Genomic DNA, 19,577 nt, shown 5'->3' with positions numbered 1-19,577 from the left:
CATTATTTGCAGACAGCATCTAGAATGATAGATTGCGAGACCACACCACATAATATTTCATTCTTGACAGAGAAAAAGGAGAAAGGGAAACGATAACATGCTACACATACCGATTTGTACACCAAAGTGTGAGCATTCCTCCGATATGACTTTGAGTAGTTCTGCAATATATACTGGATCAGCATGCATAGCCTTGAAAGCAACTCACATAAGTCTCAAAGAGAAATTTGTGCGCTCAAATTATTTGTGAACTATATGATATAAAAGGGAAGCAAACAACCTCCTATTTGATCACCAACCTCCAAAGCGCACACACATACAATTTACATTTTAACATCAAATATCAGGATCAATTGTGGATGGCCAGACCCTAGAACTTGCTCAGAGTCTTATGTGGCCACCAGTTTACGATAGGTTGTGAAGTGACCCATTCTTTTAACAGTAAGCACATGTGTAAAAAGATTACAGCAATGGAGTTTATAACTATTTAAGATAAGAAAAAGAAGCTCTTCAGAAAAGCTCCTTTTCTTAGTAATGTATGTTATTACGAACTAAATAGATCATAGACAATATAATAGCATTGTTGCCTGCATGATAAAATATGATGAATGAGTATATATGTGCATGCCTACGAGTGTATCATGCATGTAACTAATAATGGGGCAACATATACATGTAGTTCATGGCAGCATATGACGTGATTGAGAAGAGCATGAGGATGACAACTGTGAAAACGTCAGTCCATATCACCGCCTTTGGTGGTTCCAACTCTTCCTGCCACCGTTGATGTTCCGGTAGAGATTCTCCCTTGTAGTGGTCAGATTTGTGCCGTAGGTAGAACTACATATATGCTGCCATGTATGTCGACTGGAAGCATCAATTAACTCGAGTACACCTCCATACTATCCATACTCAAATTGAAAAATCAGGTGATTTTCTTCAGACGTGACCTTCCTGTTGGCCGCTCCCTATTCTCAGATTTCAACTAAACATTAGTATAAATTATTGGCATGTACACCTGAGGAACAAAAGGCACAAATCCTGAACTTAACTAACCGGCCTCTCCTGCTGGACAAACATACAGCGCTCCGCAATACAAATTAATTCTAAGCACAAACGGATCTTCTCAGCTCCAAGCCTCCAACCAAGTTCAGTTCAGAGCTCAAGACCATCATGCAGGAGGCCAGGAGCTGCCCGCAAGACTAAATCACACAAAATAGGGCACCTTGATCAGATCGAGAAAATTGCATCAATTACCTGTTGGTCGAGATCGTTGGCAAGACCTGTAGTTAGGATTGTGAGCCCACGGTCGACGTCGGAGACGACCAGTCTCAGTCGGCCAGGCCTGGGTGCTATCAGATCAAGATGCCATGGATACATGGGCTAAGAGAAGGATATCTTGCACATCAAGAAGATGCGGCCGAGGCTGTGCGCCTGTGCCACTGGTGCGTTGATGCGCCGCCGAGGAGGCCGGGCGGCACGGCTTGAGGCGGAGCAAGGGAAGGGGAGGGCGGCGGCGCGACCGAACGGGAAGAGGGGATGGCGGCTGGGAGAAAAACGGAGAGACCACGACTCCACGAGAGTTTTTTTTTTTTTTGAAATCTCGCCACTTTATTGATTTACAGGAATGTTTTTTTTTTAGCATCAGTACAGACACAAGCGCTCATATACACGCGCATACACTCACCTCTATAAACGCACACACGCACACCCTACCCCTATGAGCACCTCCGAGAGACTGAGCCGATATATCATCTTGAGATTTACGAAGTCACCGTAGGCGCCTCGTCGTCGATGGGAACGTCTCCTCCCACTGAAAGCGTATCGCCGGAAATCCTGAAATAAATTCAGAAATAATGCGAGCACCAGGATTTAAACCCTGATGGGTTGAGGATACCACTGTCCACCTAACCAACTCAACTACAGGTTGATTCGCGATTTACAGGAATGTTCATGGGTACAATGCGATGGTCATGGGGAGTGACCAACCATACATGTCTTCCTGGCTGAAGATTACAAGCAAACTTGGCGAGCCTATGAGCCTCAAAATTAAAGTTTCTACGCTCATGAATAAAAGAAGCAGAAATAAAATTGTTTTTACGGTCTAAAATCTCCCGAATGATAGCTGAGTGCGGTCCTCCTGTCCCTTGATTTATATCGTTCACCATTCCTTGGCAATCTGAAGCTATTATCATATGTGATACCTGAAGATCGCTGGCAAGTGCCAAAGCCTCCCTGCAAGCAAAGGTTTCCAAAATAGTTGGATCAAAAACACCGTGGTAAACCACCACCGAGGACCCCAAATATAGGCCTGAATGATCTCTGCAGACCGCGGCGACAGCACCGCCACGGCTGCGTCTCGCCACCGCTCCATCAACATTAAATTTCACCATCCCGGCCGGTGAAGCAAGCCATTTTCGTGGAGCTTCTCCTCTGATCCCACCAGAAACGCGAGTGGCCTCTGGTTTTTTTATTTCTTCCAGCTCGCGGATGTATGATTCCACAAATGAAGAAGTCTGCATCGGGGACTGAAATATCCCTTCATGGATCGCCTGCCTCCTCGCATACCAAACTGCCCAGAGTGTTATTACCATCTTTGTGTAAAGCTTGTGATCAAGTACATCCTGCAACTGAAATAGCCAGTTCTTCGCTCGAGGTTCGGTGTTTGCTGCCATTGTAGCCACCAGTTCAGGATCCGACAGCGCCCAGGTGCACCTTGCTGCAGTACAAGAAACTAGCGCATGTCGCCATGAATCAGTCGATCCACACAACGGGCATGCATCTCTTGTAGACATGTTTCTATTATTGAGTACGTCTGTTGTTGGTAATGAATGCCGAGCTAGACGCCACAAAAATACTCTGACCTTTGATGGGACAGTCAGCGACCAGAGTTTGCACCAATCCTTCTCCTCTCAGTCATTACTAGATGACCCGCTTCTTCCTTCTAGCCAATTCTCCCTTGATATTTTGGTTTTGATTATGAACTTGTACGTTGAACTTACAGTTCTACCCTTAGGGTCTGGGTGCCATGACCAGAAATCATCAACATTGCTCGTGCAAACTGGTATCTTCAAAACCGCCTCCGCATCGGTTGGAAGAAATAAAGAACGGACAAGATTCACATTCCAGGACGCCGTTGCTGGGAGTAGCAAGTCTGAAACAAGCTGGGGCGGATCTGGGATCAGAGAAATAACGGGCCGGAGCGCACCCTCCTTTGGTAACTAGTTGTGTGTCCATATGTTAGCCGACTGACCATTGCCTATTCTCCGGATGATGCCTTGTTTTAGAATATCCCGTCCCTCTAGAACTGCTCGCCAAATCTGTGATGGCCTAGAGCCGAGTTCAGCACTGAGCAAATCTGTGTTGGGAAAGTAGGATGACTTGAGAATCCTAGCACTCAACGGCGAGGGGTCTTGCAACACCCTCCAAGCCTGTTGCGCCAAAAGTGATAGGTTGAAAAGTTCCAGGTCCCTGAAACCCAGGCCTCCCAAGTACTTTGGCCTAGTCATTACCTCCCATGAAACCCAAGATGGTTTCCTTTGTCCCTGTTTGCAGCCCCACCAAAAATTTCTAATGATGGAGTTTATGTGATCACATAGGCCTCTTGGCAACTTGAAACAAGACATCGAATAAACAGGGATTGCTTGGGCAACTGACTTGATGAGTACTTCCTTGCCACCAGCTGATAAACACTTTCCCATCCATCCCTTTACCTTGTCCCATACTCGGTCACTCAAATATTTGAACGTGCCCCTCTTTGAGTGTCCCACATCTGTGAGCATGCCAAGATATCTGTCACTCAAAGACTCATTAGGGACCTGTAAGCATCCCTTAACTGCATCTCTAACAATCTGGGGGCATCCCTTACTGAAAAAGATAGAAGATTTGTCCTTATTAATTCTCTGGCCCGATGCCCTGCAATATGTATCCAAAAGGCGTGATACCTCATCCGCTCCATCTACACTAGCCTTGAAAAACAGCAGGCTATCATCCGCGAATAAAAGATGGTTCACCGAGGGTGCCGATGGCGCCACCTTAATGCCGCTGAGCTGGGATGATTCATTTTGAGATCTCAAGAGGCACGAAAGGCCCTCTGCTGCTAGCAAGAAAAGGTATGAAGAGATAGGATCTCCCTGACGGATACCTCATGTTGGTTGGAACTCCTCCAACTTACTCCCGTTAAACAAGATTGAAAAAGAGACTGTCCTGGCCATGTTCATGATGATGAATACCCATGGTGCAGCAAAGCCCAATTTCTTCATTATTGCTTCCAGATAATTCCATTCAACTCTGTCATATGCCTTCATCATATCGAGCTTGAGCGCACAGTGGTTGTTTTTCTTTGATCGGTTCCTCTTCATAAAATGCAGACATTCGTAAGCTGAGATAATATTGTCAGAGATAAGCCTCCCAGGAACAAAGGCAGACTGTTCCTCTGAGATAATGTCTGGTAGTATTGCCTTCAGGCGGTTGGCTAATACCTTTGAGGCTATCTTATAAAAGACATTGCATAAGCTTATTGGTCGAAATTGAGACAACAGGGTCGGATTCGATACCTTTGGGACTAAAACCAAAATTGTGTCATTAACACAAGCCGGACTCTCCTCCCCCCTGACTATACTCAACGCTGCTTTTGTAACCGAAGCTCCACAAATATCCCAATGGCGCTGAAAAAAGTGCGCCGGAAACCCATCAGGACCGGGCGCCTTAGTAGGGAACATTTGGAACAACGCCTTCTTCACTTCTTCCTCCTTGTAAGGTGCCATGAGAGACTCGTTCATAGCACACTTTCAAGGGTACATGATGTAGAACATCATCTACTCCTTCCACTCCTTCGGAAGTGTAGAGATTTTTATAGAATTCTTGTGCAAGTTGATGCATCTCCGTGAGATCCTCTGTTAGTTGCCCGTCTTGTTTCTGTAGAGCTTTAATCAGATTTTTTTCGCCGTCGCATCGACGCCCGAAGATGGAAAAAGTGTGTATTCCTGTCGCCTGCTGATAGCCACTCCACCCTGGACCTTTGGCGCCACATCAGCTCCTCACGTAGATAGAGCTCCATGAGACGGTCATTAATTTTTATCTCTACATGGGTCGGGCCAACTCTGAGCGGGTCAGATCTGAGCCGTTGTAGGTCCTTTTTGAGCCTCCTTATTTCAGCCTTGACATTGCCAAACGTTGACCTACTCCATTCTACCAGGTTGTTAGACAAGGATTCTAGGTTTGCACGAACCTCAGCCACCGTTAGATTAGGACCGTTGGCCTCCCATGCATGCTGGACCGTGGGGATCAACTCAGGATGCGTATCCCACATGCATTCATACCGAAACAACTTCTCCTTTGTCGGCCTTTCCGATGTTGGGTTGAGCTTTAGCAAAAGAGGGGAATGATCAGATGTTGCAGCTGTCAGGTGTTGTACCGCAGCAAGGGGAAATTGTGCGCACCACTATGCTGAACCGAGCGCTCTGTCAAGCCTTACCCTAGTATACGAACCTCCTGCAACTTTTGTTTCGAACGTCCACTTATGCCCTTGAAAGCCAAGGTCGATCAGGCCACAAACGTCAACCGCATCACGGAATCCTTGGATCTGAGTCTGGCTCCTCTGGTCTATTCCATCATGTTCATCATACCAGAGGACCTCATTGAAATCGCCAATACATACCCATGGCATGTTCTGTAGCGAAGCCAAGTTTTTCATTGTGTCCCAAGTTCTGTGTCGTAGGTGTGTTTGGGCTTCACCATAGAAACACGAGAGCCTCCACGGATTTCCTCCCAGGTCCGACACCTTAACATCAATATGGTACTGCGAGTAACCCAAAACTTCAACCTTTATTTCATTATTCCAATACAAAACTAAACCACCACTACGACCGGTGGAACCAACAACAAAAGAACAATCATATCCTAGAGTACCTGCTAAGCTTTCAGCTCTCTCTTGGCTAATTTGTGTTTCCAAAATACAAAGCACTCTAGGGGCAAACTTTAGCGCGATTTCGCGCAATTCTTGAACTGTCGGGGCATTGCCTAGTCCCCGGCAGTTCCAACTTAATAGATTTATTGTGCTCGGCGGTCCTCCGACGAGGAGGACGCCGCTGTTGCATCTTGATTTTTGAGACCAACCGAGTTCTTCCTCACCCCTGTGTTTCCCGCCTTCTCTGCTAGCTGCGCCGTTCTGGAACGCTTGGGATCCTGCTTCGGCGGGGGGCTAACTGGGATCACACACGTCCCTCCCCTTTGATTTGCTGTGAGTGCAAGCTCCAGATTCCCCTTGGGGGCCGTGGTCATTGCAGAAACCGCGGCCTCATCACTTGATCTTTTCCGGTTCAGATCATTCTCCTCCATATCCGTATCCTCTCCCTCCATTGCTCTCTTATCCACTTCCAAGTCAGTGGTAGTTCCTCCTCCCGTTTGGTTGGGCTGTTTCTTCCCATTGTTTCGACGTCTCGTGCCCCATGCTGTAGTGGCAGGCGCCCTCAAGTTTTTGAAAACCAGGGCCGAGGGAGGATGCACACCATCACTGTGTTCTTTAAACTCGTGTCCCATCATTCCGCATACCTGACACCAGTCCGGGAGCCGCTCGTATTTCATAGCAAATATCTCCCTCTGGCCCCCACGGACTATGGAAGTTGCCTTCTTGAGCTGGTTGCGGACGTCCAGGCGAATTCTGACCCTGTAAAAATTGCCTTCGAAGTCGAAGGAAGACGGTTCTGAGTCTACAAACTCTCCGATCTTAGCAGCTAACGCCTTCATTTTTCCGTGGTATGCAATTGGAAGATCAATAATTCTTGCCCATATCTCAAATTTGAAGAGCTCAATGGATGTAGGCTTGGAGTAGCCATCATAAGGGACGATGATCACCGGGTTCCCCCGGAAGTGCCAAGGCCCCCCTTGGGTTACCCTCTTCCAATCACCCAGACAATTAAACTCCACGAGAGCTAGGGTCTAAACATCGGTTGCTCTGACAGACAAGGCCCAACCCAAAAGTAAAACGCTGGAGCGCTGATTTTCAAAAAAAAACGCTGGAGCGCTGTGAACGCTCTATCACGTTTTTTAGCCAAAGTTTCCAACCGGCGCACCGGCCGAAGCTTCAGCCGGTCGCACAGGACGCGTTCGATCGAGTGGGATCCAACAAATCGTTTTTCTACTTGGGGTATAGCTGGACTAGGTCATGTGGCCCACTCTCCACCAAACATTCCTTATCCTTTTCTTCTTCCTTCTTCTTCCTCCGTGCGCATCTATACTTCACTTCTGCTTCTTTTTCCTCCCGTAGCAACCCCTCGCAAGCTGCTGGTTTTCTGCATTGGAGGCGGTGGTGCTGAATGGCAGCCACCTCACGGCCGAGCCTCCGCTCCTCCTTGTTGTTGCCCGCGCACACACCGCTGCGAGGTCAACGCTCATGACGATACAGCATCACCATGGACGTGCCCACACAGCTTTGCTTTTTCTTTTACTGAGTGTTGCAACCAGTCATGGGAGATGCTACATCCACCGTGAGGGATGCTACAACCCATAAACTTTTTTGCTGGAACCAACTACTGTATTTGTCGCTGATTCTTTTTTTTGCTGGAACTAGTGTTTTGTTTTGCTACCACCAGCGACATGGTTTGCTACCACCATACGCAGCGACCGGCCGACCAATTTTTTTCTTGCTACAATTGTGTCATATTTTTGCTGCAATCGGCAGCCACAGAAGCTACAATCGGTTAACATTTTTGCTACAACGGCAACGACGAGCGGCGCCAGCGAGCTTTTAATTTGCTGGAAGTGTTACCCTTTTTGCTACAACCGTTCATTTTTTGTTGCTACCGACACCCCGACGGAGAGTACAGTTTCTTGCGAGCTCATCATCGGAGGTGCTACGACCTGCAACCACAGCACACCGGAGTTGTGTCTGTCGTCATCGGAGCTGCGACCATCATCAGGGGGAGACTACGGGGACATGCTGCTGCACGCACGGAGCCGACGAGAAACACATGAGATGACGGCGGTGACCCTTGCCGCCCAGTGGTGAGGGCAGCCATCGGCGGCGACCAGCGAGACGTGCCAGGCGGTGCTTCTAGGCCGGGCGCGTCGCTCGTCCATGGCGGCGCTATGGGGCTGCTTCCCAGGGAAGAAGACACAGGGGAAGAAGGAAGGAGATCCTGCGGTTCTAAATTGCTTAATTTTGCTACAACCATTTTTTTTTCTAGAATTAGTCTACTTTTTCTGCTACGATCAACCACTGAATCTCTCCCAGTTTGAGTTTGTTTTCTGTTGGAACCGGTGCTTAATTTTGCTACAATCAGGGCCCGTTTGGTAGCAAAGTATTACAAAAAACAAAGTATCAAAAACTGCAGTAATTTTACCTATAGGTATGAGATAACATGGTTTTATCATAACAGAGTAATTTTAAAGTATTCACAATACATAGAACATGTTTGGTTATTGCTGCAAAACACTGTATTACCTAGCCGTTAGCAGTGCAAATGCATGCAGCTGGCCGGCCGTTTGAATAGTATTTCTGTTGAGCTATTGTAGCTAGCTAGCTGGATATTCCTTACTCGTGCATAACAACCCAACGGCTAGCTTGTGTATACAAAGAAGACCACCCATGGCACGGCGTCTCCTGTGACTCACCTGCTGGTGAAGCTACGCCTAGACGGAGCGGCTTGCCCTTCTTTGAGCCACCATTGAGGCGCAGCGGAGCTACGCGTTCAGGCGGCGACCCACCGCGTGCCGTTGTTGGCCAGTCATCTGCGTCACTGTCGAGAGGCACGAAGAGCTGCGCGAGAACTTGAATCGCATGGCCACGGTCGGCGCATTCAATTGATACTTGCATCGTCTCTGTCCTCTGTAAGTCCTCCTAATTGCTCCATCAATGTGGGGGAATTTTTTGAAGCGTAAACACCGAGAAGATGATGAGTTAGCCATCATCAAAGCCGTATACACAGGCGAGAGAGGTTCAACCAATCGCCAACGTATTCACACTTCCATCCTTACGGGACATAAGTACCTGAGAGAAGTTTTGGAGGGTCATGAATTGAGATGTAAAAGAGATTTTCGAATGGAAAAATATGTATTCCATAATTTGGTCAAGTGCTTCCGAGAGAGACAACTTCTACAAGATGAGAGGCTTGTTTCCGTGGAAGAGCAAGTAGCAATATTCTTATATACCCTTTCGGCGAATGCAAGCAACCGTACTCTGCAAGGGCGATTTCAACATAGTGGTCAAACCATAAGTATATATTTCAATAAAGTGCTACAAAGTATTATGTCACTATCTGGACAGCTCATACAGTTGCCACCAATAAATGTCCCTCAAAAGGTTTCAAGCAACCCTAAATTTATGCCGTACTTTGAGGTATGCATCTTGTAGTTCTTCATATCATTTGTAAATATTGTTACATATTTGTCATCAGTATTTCCTGTCTTTATGAAGGATTGTATCGGAGCAATTGATGGGACGCATGTTCCGATTAGCATATCTCTGAGACTACAAGACCCATATCGCAATAGAAAAGGAACATTATCACAAAATGTCATGGTGGCGTGTAATTTTGATAATCAATTCGTCCATGTTAGTGCGGGCTGGGAAGGTTCAGCTTCTGATGCTCGAGTTCTACAAGATGCACTAGAAAACAATTTCTATGTGCCAGAGGGAAAATTTTATTTAGTTGATGCAGGATATGCAAATACACCTAATTTTATTGCACCCTACCAAAATGTCAGGTACAGCCAAGTTCTTCTATTAGGCCAACTACTATAATGCAAATACACACATCTTCATTACCTTTCTGAAATTTCAGGTACCATTTAAACGAGCAAGCTAGATGCAACCAAAGGCCACAAAATGCTAAAGAGCTATTCAATCTCAGGCATGCACAACTACGTAATCACATCGAGCGTATAATTGGCGTTGTGAAGAAGCGTTTCCCAGTATTGAAGTGTGCTTCACATTACCCAATTGAATCTCAACCTGATATTGTCATAGCATGTTGTGCACTTCATAACTTTATTCGCAATCACGAGGGGGGAGAACAATGGTTTGATCAGGTTGGCTCCAATATTGACCCAAAACATATAGTTGATATTCCAAGTGGGGATGCAAAATACAGAAGTGATGTAGAATCTCTCAATGAGCGGCGTGCATTGGGTCGTTCAAAAAGGGATCAAATTGCTGAAGCAATGTGGAAAGACTACTGTGAGTATCTGCAGGAGCGCGGTAGAAGAAATAGCACATGACTTGTGCAATTGTTGAAGCTAGAATAAAACGATCAGTAGAATATTTTTATCAAAATATTGTAGTAGCTTTCTCATTCATTAATAATGTACTTTACATTTCTGTGAGAAGATATGTAATGTAAAAGGCAACTATCAACTAGTGCAGCAAATATGAGTTTTTGTGTCCTGTACAAATAACATGGCGGAACTAACAAAATTTGAAGGACTGTGCTTTTATGAAAGGAAACATGGTGCCGTCAAAACCAAGTTTAGTGCTGAAACAAATTTATGCTGAGATACATTCGTGCTCCTCCTTTTATTCATGGTACAGTGCACAATGACATCTTTTTAACAAAAAAATTAACCTAGAGTAGTATGAACCAATAAACCAATAATAGAGTATCAAAGATTTTTCCTATTCAGATGAAAATACCTAGAACGAATTTCTACTTTAAATTTGACGGCCAAGCACTTCCTTGAGGATCTCCAGAACGACATCATGCTCGACTGTCATGAAGATTTCACGGACAACTCTTTCTCCTTTCAGATGCTGGATCATCTTCAGATGTTCACTTGCTGAGAGATCTGGTATGCTCTTAAGCTTGACAATGCAATTGGCAATGCAATAAGGATCTTTGTCAGGATCTTTTTTTCCATCTGCACCATTTTCATTTCTCTATAGCTCTCAATTTGCTTCGTCTTCACATCCACATAAGTTTTAAGCTCCTCATTTCTAACAGCAACCAGATCTTCAATCGTTGTGTCTTTGCCTCTCTTAGGCTTACCTTCATCATTGCCTTTAGAAGTCCTAGCCTTTTTCATAGGTGGTGGGTCAGGAAGTGTGTTCATGTCTTCCGTCAGAAAATGATTACTATTATTTTCCATATGTTCTGCTCTTTTAACAAGAAATACTTCAACATCGTCACCATGTATGCCTTTACTCCACTCATAATGTTGATCTTCAAAGCCTGGAGCAGGTAATGTTGGACTAGGTGAATTACGCCCAGCGGCATTTAGAACCTGTTGGGTGAAGGTTTCCCCTCGTGACAAATCTATAGCCGGACTGAACTTCTCTTCAACCTGATCAGTTGTCCTCTTACAACCCTTCCACTCCGCTGTTTTACCTGCCTACATAGGAATATATTGTAAACTACAAGCAAGCAAGATCATATGCTAAATTCATTACATGTGAAACCAACGTACCATCATAAATTGCATGCAAATCATCGTAGTAAGGGAAAGCTTTGTATCTCCACTTCTGCTGTTCTTTGCTCAATTCATCCCATTTTTCATCAATGGTTGTTGGCATTTTTGTAGTAGGATCAAAACTGAAGGCACTCTTCTCTACAATAGATTTGACAACAAACTATTCTTTCTTCAACCGCTGCTCTCTAAATTTTAGTTGAGAAACAATGAAATTAGCTCTCGGAAACTGATTATTCAAGCGTGTAGTCATGCTATTCCATCCTTCTTTGGTCCATCCATTCTGACCGCGAAATCTAACAGCATCTGCATACTCTTTCATCACAGAAACGAGCAGGTCTAGTTGAGCAGTTGTCCATGATGCTCTGTTTCTCTTGTCTGCAATTGGGAAGCAAAACATCAGGAAAATAGACAAGGACCCTACTCGAAAGCAACAAATATCATAGTTATCATAAATATCTGGTTAAAACAAATCAACTTCAGTAAATCCTAATATCTCGTGCATGACGCCACACCATGGATTACATTGACAAAACAAAATACTATATCCTAATGTACGCAGGCTTGTAGGCTGTCGTGGAGCTAGGCAAAAATCTGTAGTGAGCAACTGCTAATGATAGAACAAAATTGTTATGGGTGGGCCGAAACCACGCTAGCTACAAAATGCATACTACAAATTAGTGAACTGTCACCTCTAGCCCCTACCCCCTGCTAAAAGTACCAGATGTGGTTTGTCTTTTTTGAGAATCAGATTCGAATAGGTATACTGGAATCTGAATTGTCTGAATGAAAAACAGCAAAATTGCCTATGGTATGACTGTTGTGCATTTCAGCAGCGAGATTGGGGTTCTACTGCTTGTCTTAGACAGTCTATTTACACTTCCACAGCCTGATTGGCTGTCAAAATTTGTAAGCTAGTAACCAAGCATCAACTTAGATAGTCAAAGCCTCTGTAACATACATATTTCTGAAATCGCAGCCTGATATAAGCCGACCAAGCAGCAGCTTGGCTGTCTACTTTCTTTTGGCTTCAGATATAAGCCGACCTAGATAGCCAATGCTTTTGTAACACACATATTTCTGAAAATCGCAGCGATGCAGACTGTCTTACGCCATATTTCGGGCTACTACATAAAGCTATCACCAAGCTAAGATCATCTAGGTTGCATCTAGCCTTAAGCCACTAAATCTTGCTTCTCAATCTATCCAAGGAGAATCTACTCTGCCCCTGAATCGGGGACGGCCTTCTCGTCAGCAAGGCCGGACGGCATCGAGGAGATTGTGCGTCGCGGCGCCGTCCGCAGATACCAGCGGCATGCACAGTGGAGAACGGCACGGCCGTGCAGAGGAAGGAGCCGGCGGTTGGCGGGGAGAGGCGGGAAGGAGCGATGAGGGAGGATGGAGGGCAGAGTAATCACCTTTGGTCTCTCCATCGCCATCTCTTTGTTTCCCCATGGCCGCCAATGGAAGATGACAGGGCGGCGGCGGCGGCGTGAGAACGAGCCAGAGCAAGGAGCGGGGAAGGATAACGAGGGGACTCCCTTCTTTTCGCCGCTCTGTTTTTTAAAAACAGGTCGGTGGTTCTTTTTATTAAACAGAGAAAAAACTACAGTTTGCCAAATACTACAATATTAAAACAACAGTTATTAGGGGCAAACAAACAGCTCGTTGTAAATAAAACTGTGGTAATCTCAAAAACTGCAGTATTCTCAAAATGCTTAAAAAATACTTCGCTACCAAACGGGGCCTCATTGTTTTTTCTGCTGGAACTAGTCTACTTTTTTGCTACAATTGACCACTGAATCCCCAGCTGATTCTACTTTTTTGCTTCCACCATGTTCTGTTTTTACTGGATCCTATCATTATTTTTGCTTCCACCATGTTCTGTCTTTTTGGGCACTATATTCAGAGTTGCGACCGTGGGGGGCGTCCTCGGGATGCCGTCGGCGAGTTGGCTAGCGCTGCAGTAGAAGCATGCGAAGGATGAGGGGGGGGGGAAGGAGGAGGTGCATGGTTGCTGGGCATGGACATGGGGGAGACGAGGAGGGGGAGTGGAGACGCGGCGACGGCGAACTCCGACCCGCGGCGGGGGCGGCGACAGTGAACTCCGACCCACGGCGGGGGCGGCGATCTGCGTGGTGGGCAGGGCAAGTGGTCGTGGTGGGCGGGTCAATTTGATGGGGCGAGGGGAATTTTTCTCCTACTCGCTCGGAACGATGGGTGGGGAACGAAGCGGGAAAGCTGATCTGGCGGACGAGATGCCTTGCATCGTACGGCGCGGATGCGACTTGGGCCGGTGCGCCGGCGCAGATCAGCGCCCTTTTTATAATCTATTTCACGCGAGCTTATATATATACTCCCTCCGTTCCAAATTACTCGTCGTAGAAATGGATGTATTTAAAACTAAAATACATCTAGATACATCCATACCTGCGACAAGTAATTCGGAACGAAGGGAGTAGTAACTAAGAGAGATTCCTGTTTCCCTTAAGAAAAGCAGTTTTGCTAAGTCTTAGAGGGTGTTTGTTTCTAGGGACTTTTTGGTGTAGGGACTAGAAAAAATCCCTCTTAAAGACTTTTTAACCAAACAGAAGGGACTAATAGGGACTAAAAGTTGCTTTTTGGGACTAAATAAAGAAGACTCTCAAGGAGAGTCTTTTTTGGGACTTTTCGGGACTTTTCCAACAATGCCCCTCCCTGCACCCGTTGCCCCGCCGCCCCATGGTGTTGTTTGGTTGTTATTTTCTGTATACTAGGGGTAACATGGCCTTTTACATGTCATTTAATAACCTTTAAGAAGGGACTAGGGACTTTTTAGTCCCTGAAAACAAATAGGGAGGGACTTTTTAAGGACTAGGGACTTTTTAGTTGGGACTAGAAAAGGTCCTAGGACTTATGAACCAAACAGGGCCTTAGTCGATTGAGACTTCGTTATGTCTCAGTCGATGCTATATGCCTTTTTTACGAGAAAATTTCCGATCTATTCATCTTCAATCATGTCAGTATAACGAATACCAAAAATAATAGAAATTACATCAGATCCATAGACCACCTAGCGGCGACTACAAACACTGAAGCGAGCTGAAGGCGTGCGGCCGTCATCGCCCCTCCATCGCCGGAGTCGGGCACAACTTGTTGTAGTAGACAGTGGGGAAGTCGTTGTGCTAAGGTCCCGTAGGACCAGCGCACCAAAACAGAAACCGCCGCATATGAAGAATGATGTAGATCAGAAGGATCCAACCCGAAGACACACGAACGTAGACGAACAATGGCAAGATCCGAGCAAATCCACCATAAATAGATCCGCCAGAGACACTCCTCCACACGCCCACCAACAGTGCTAGACACACCGCCGGAACAACATTTGTTTGTGCTAGGAACAACAAATAATGAATGTTGTACCCGAAGAAGATGACAAAGGTTACAATTGATCATATCATATGGTAAAGAAAGTTTGAAACAAAATTGAAGAACACTCATTTAGCATGTTCACTTCACAAGCACCTAAAATTAGCGATTCAGATAAAATGACTGTCGCTATCTCTCATTTTTGTTAATTACTACATATATTTGAATGATGGAACATTGATCGATTAATAATGGGCAAGTCCCATGGGACGGAACTAAAGCAACAGAACTTCAACCACCATCGTGTGAGTGTGCACGCATTCCACAAGGGGTCAGTTTCAGCAAGACATTACACATCTATATCGTTTCATCTACTTAGGTACCTACGCATGCTCTTGATGTCAAGTATCTTCTCGTGCTTGTCGAGATCTGCATCGTCAACGTCATCACCATCACCATCGCCAAGATTGTAGTGATAAGCCTCATAGTCATCATCGTCGTATTTTGAAGAGGGCACGTAATCACAACAATCACATAGAGTAGGCTTGGAGCGGTAATACGCATAATGAGTGTCATTGTAATAGTCACTCCAGTACTCATGGTCATCAAAGGTTATCCGGGAAAACCTTGCTCGTAGGTTGTAATCCATAGGAGAGCCACAATCTCGCATGTTTAGGTACTTTAGATCATGGCAGTTGTTAAGGATGGCTGTTAGCCCTTCTTTGTCGAGGACAAAACCGACAAGATGCAAGGAACGTAGCTTACGCATCCTGGCAACCGCAAATGCTACCTTGTTACCATTTTCGTAGTACCTTCCTGTGACAAGTCTGAAGTGCTTCAATAGTGGGCAGGCTCTAGCAGCAATTTCAACCAGCTTCAATGTATACGTTTTTGAAAGCAGCGTAATTTCGAGCTCCTCGAGAAGAGGCAACATCTTGATTGCCTTTGCAAATCCTTTGTCAGAGATATGGGTCACAACGAGATGAAGGCTTTTCAACGAGTGGGCCCTGCAAGTTTGCATTAGATATGACTATTATTATTCGTGACAAGTACGTAAGTAGGATATTCAAAAATGCATAAGCAACCTTCTGTCCTTCGAAATAAATTTGACATTCAAATATATACAGAAACGACCTTTCCTCCTTTAAAGAATAATGCAATAAAAATATCTCAAAAGACAATGGCAATTGGAGGGGCCATGAGAAGAGCACTCCCTTTACCCTTCGATTTATGCGAATTGAAGTCCCAGCTAATCGGACAAGGGAAGCCTAACAAAAGTACGAAAGAGATCAGGGTGATAGGGGAAGGAAATTAAATCCCGTACCGCTCGGCGAGAAAGAGGAGTGTGTCGTCGTCGACGTGCTCGCACACGAGGGCCTCGCACTGCCCCGCGCTCAGCCGCAGGGCCTTCCGCACCATGGACCTCGTCTCCAGGTTGAACATGGGTGGGTAGGACCCCGGGGCGTACCACAGGCCGCCGCTCAGGTCGATGCGGCGCCACAGCGCCGGCTCCTCCCGGGCGACGCGCCGCCAGGAGCGGCACACGCCCGTCACGCCGCCGAGCAGGAGCTCGGCCTGGTCCAGCCTGCGGAAGATGCGCGAGATCAGGTCCGGGTGCAGCTCCGCCCAGTCCCTCTCCGGCAGCGGCACGGGCGTGTACTTGAACACCGTGACGTGGAACGTCCGTGCTCTTCTCTTGGAATATCGACGGCTTCGTGGTGCCGCCGCCGGCGGTGACGACGGCATCGAGATGCGGAATTGTGGTGGGCGTTAACGACGAGCGAGCATGTCGCTGATCGTCTGACCGAGCTGGCACTCGCTCCGATCGGTCGATGTGGTTTTATAGTGTGCGAGCGGCAGGTCGGTTCCTGTTTTCTTGGGCTGTGTTAGGTCGGTTGCTGGTTAGCATCAATTTTCTCACAGCCCGTTTGTGATGGGCCAGGCCTACATGTTGAGCCTCCTACTGTACTAACGGGCTGATGTATGCCAATATTTGACCTTCTTCTCTAAGAAGAGAGAAAAAAATACATGGTTTGAGCTATGCTCCTAATAAAAGAAAAAACAGGACAATTTAATTATCCAATCAACAGTTATGAAAAAGAGAGAGGAAAACTCTAGCTGTCACAGCTGGTTCTCCTAGTGTTATGAAAAAGAGAATTCAAACACCGAAAATGCATAGGAGCACATGCGGGCACACAGCCCCTCATATCTGACCAATAAACAAGCATAGGGATATGTACTGCTATATTAGTATGAGGGTATTTTTTATTTATGCTTTGATTTAGGAATGGTGTAGAGGGTTGTATTCACTGCACAAAGTGTCCCATCTAGCCCACTTTGTAGCACCCTCTTGTTCTAGATGCATTTATTCTTGTAATGGTCACATTGCCAATCAACGTCATCTCTTCAAATTCAAAGCTATTTTGCTAATTTACACCTTTCTAATAAACCATAAATTTCTTATGATACTAATTCCTAGGAAATTATGTAAATAAATATGAGAAAAAATTCAAGATATTCCATGTTATTTTTATCGTAAGTGAAAAAACTGAGAGCGGCATGGTAATAATTCTATCAACCTTTTAATAATAATCTCTGGATTGATTGAGCCATATGGTTTGTACCATATAACACATGTAATATTTTGTTTGTACCAAGTTCCCAGGAAACATCTTTGAATAATAATTCCTAGGAAATTATGTAAATAAATATGAGCGATCTTTAACACATTTCATGTTGTTTTTATAATAAATGAAAAACTTAGGACGTCATGGTAATAATTCTAGAAATTTTTTCATAACAATCTCATGATCTTTGGAATTATTCTCTTCTAAAAGATCTGAGAATTTAGTAATGCAAATTCTGAGAAAGGTGTAATTAATCGTCGTGATCAAAATTAATGTATCATGTCACATGCACACAAACAAACTGTTGTGTTTACCGTTTCTATCTTTATAGTTTACAGTGCTTGCTTTTATTAAATAGACATGTACCCAAAATCTTTACCACTCAATGCTTCATTCAAATCTTTGCTATGCTTTGCCAGGCACACTATCTCGGATTAAATGAGTATAGACAACTCTTTACTTTTTGCAAATACACAAGCGCGTTGTATTGCGATCTCACTTCCAATTGAATGAAAACATGTACCGATCCCCAAACGAACCATGAGTGACTTTTATTACAGAGGGGTGCGTTGGCGTGTGCTCCTTGTTCGGGTTCATTTGAACCCTTCTTCTTTCTACCATGTCAACAAAAATGTTAATTTTAGTCTTGGTAACTTTGGTATGAGCGGGATGATAACTATGACATTTGCATCCTACTAACTTCAACATTAGCATCCCGGTAACAAAAATGGCATGATAAAGCTGGTAACTATGTCGTGAGAAGGACGATAACTATAACGTGAGAAACACAGTAACTTTAACATGTGCAACATGGTAACTTTGCACAAAAGTTACCGGGGTATGTTTAAAAATTCCTCTTCCCTTGTTGAAAGTTGCCATGGTGTTCTGTGCGTAGGTTAGAAGTATGGTTTTGAGACGAAGGTGGTGGCATCCAAAAAGAGGGCGACGGGACATGAAGTTTCGACATACTAGATCCCATGTTCCAAAAGTTATTGTGATGTTTATACATAAGTTATCAAATTTTTGGTTCATACATTACCATGCTATTTACAGAAGTTGTCGGGGTAATTTTTTCCCAACAACTGTTTTTATCTTAGATCAAAAGTTATCGCGGTGTTTGAACATAAGTTATCAAGTCTTTGGTTCATATATTATCATGCTATTTATGCGTGAGTTACTGGTGTAATTTTTTAAAACTTATTTTCTCCTAAGGTCAAAAGTTACCACGGTGTAGGATCGATGTCCCCTAGGTTATGGACGAACGAAAGAAGCCGGTTGTTCAGGCAGCAACACCCATAACTGTGATCCAGTCTTGGGTCATGTTGGTCCATATGGGAGATGTTCGTCGGAGTGATACGACTGTCCTTAATTATGGTCCAATGTTAATCCGAAATAGGGAGAGGATGGCAAATTTGGACTACATCTACAACTGCAATGGTGTAGAGGCTCCCTGGATGCTTCGAATAAAAAGATCACCTTTGGCAAAGCTTGTGGAGACGTTTAGAAACAAGGGGCTGCTACAAGATAGCACCCACACCTATGTGGAATAGCAAGTTTTCTTGTTCCTTCTTGTTGTAAGTGATAATCAGAGGTTCCTGGTTATTCACAACACGTCCGGGAGATCAATGGAGACTATTTATAGGTATTTTCTAAGCAAGTCTTGTATGCTATTGGGTGCTCACATGAGAGATGATCAAGGCACCAACTGGGCAAACTCCTAACAAGATTCTCAACAACCCAAGATGGTACCTGTATTTCAAGGTAAGCACTACTTACAATTCACGTTTTGACATGCTTGTATTGTTTTTGTACAGCCATAACACCATATTTTCATGCCATCAGAGGATTGCATTAGCACAATAGACGGTACTCATGCGACTGCTAGATGTCGAGGTCATAGGCTGCATCATACAAGGGTAGAAAGCACTACACATGTCAGAATGTGCTTGCTACTATTGACTTTGATCCGAAGTTCAGATATGTGTTAGCTGGCTAGGAAATGTCGGACCATGATGCTAACATTCTTGCTGACGGCATGACTTGACTGGTTGGTCACACTATCCCTGATGACAGGTTCTACCTAAGAGATGTTGGCTATGCATGTCAGCCTGGTGTTCTTCCACCCTTCACGAAAATGAAGTATCATCTGAATGAGTTCTCTTTCATGAACTATCTTGGGTTTGCACAAGAATTTTTCAATTT

At 44.9% G+C, this 19,577-nt stretch overlaps 2 protein-coding genes across 2 annotated transcripts; both read right to left on the bottom strand.

The window, feature by feature from the left end:
- Positions 1 to 10,743: 10,743 nt before the first annotated feature.
- LOC147963926 (uncharacterized) lies at positions 10,744 to 11,620 on the bottom strand. The gene is made up of 2 exons (XM_087526733.1): positions 11,401 to 11,620; positions 10,744 to 11,321 (listed from the first exon to the last, which is right to left on the bottom strand). The coding sequence occupies exons 1-2, from the start codon at positions 11,504 to 11,506 to the stop codon at positions 10,759 to 10,761; spliced, it is 669 nt and encodes a 222-aa protein (XP_087382859.1). The 5' UTR covers positions 11,507 to 11,620; the 3' UTR covers positions 10,744 to 10,758.
- A 2,816-nt stretch (positions 11,621 to 14,436) lies between these two features.
- On the bottom strand, positions 14,437 to 16,551 carry LOC125516094 (putative F-box/LRR-repeat protein 9). Its single transcript, XM_048681576.2, has 2 exons — positions 16,073 to 16,551; positions 14,437 to 15,755 (listed from the first exon to the last, which is right to left on the bottom strand). The coding sequence occupies exons 1-2, from the start codon at positions 16,492 to 16,494 to the stop codon at positions 15,116 to 15,118; spliced, it is 1,062 nt and encodes a 353-aa protein (XP_048537533.2). The 5' UTR covers positions 16,495 to 16,551; the 3' UTR covers positions 14,437 to 15,115.
- Positions 16,552 to 19,577: the final 3,026 nt, after the last annotated feature.

The sequence above is a fragment of the Triticum urartu genome, chromosome 6A (genome assembly GCF_056163025.1).
Source record: "Triticum urartu cultivar PI428250 chromosome 6A, HENAU_Tu73, whole genome shotgun sequence".
NCBI classification, from domain to species: Eukaryota; Viridiplantae; Streptophyta; class Magnoliopsida; order Poales; family Poaceae; genus Triticum; species Triticum urartu.
Note: the sequence above shows the minus strand (reverse complement) of the source record. Positions and strands in the feature narration are given on the sequence as shown.

Bases quoted from the DNA above. Each gene is read 5' to 3' on its own strand.
- LOC147963926 (XM_087526733.1), bottom strand. From the start codon at position 11,506: ATGCCAACAACCATTGATGAAAAATGGGATGAATTGAGCAAAGAACAG. The intron at 11,322-11,400 runs GTACGTTGGTTT...CTATGTAGGCAG, and splicing joins TTTGCATGCAATTTATGATG to GTAAAACAGCGGAGTGGAAG.
- LOC125516094 (XM_048681576.2), bottom strand. From the start codon at position 16,494: ATGCCGTCGTCACCGCCGGCGGCGGCACCACGAAGCCGTCGATATTCC. The intron at 15,756-16,072 runs GTACGGGATTTA...GCAAACTTGCAG, and splicing joins CTCCTCTTTCTCGCCGAGCG to GGCCCACTCGTTGAAAAGCC.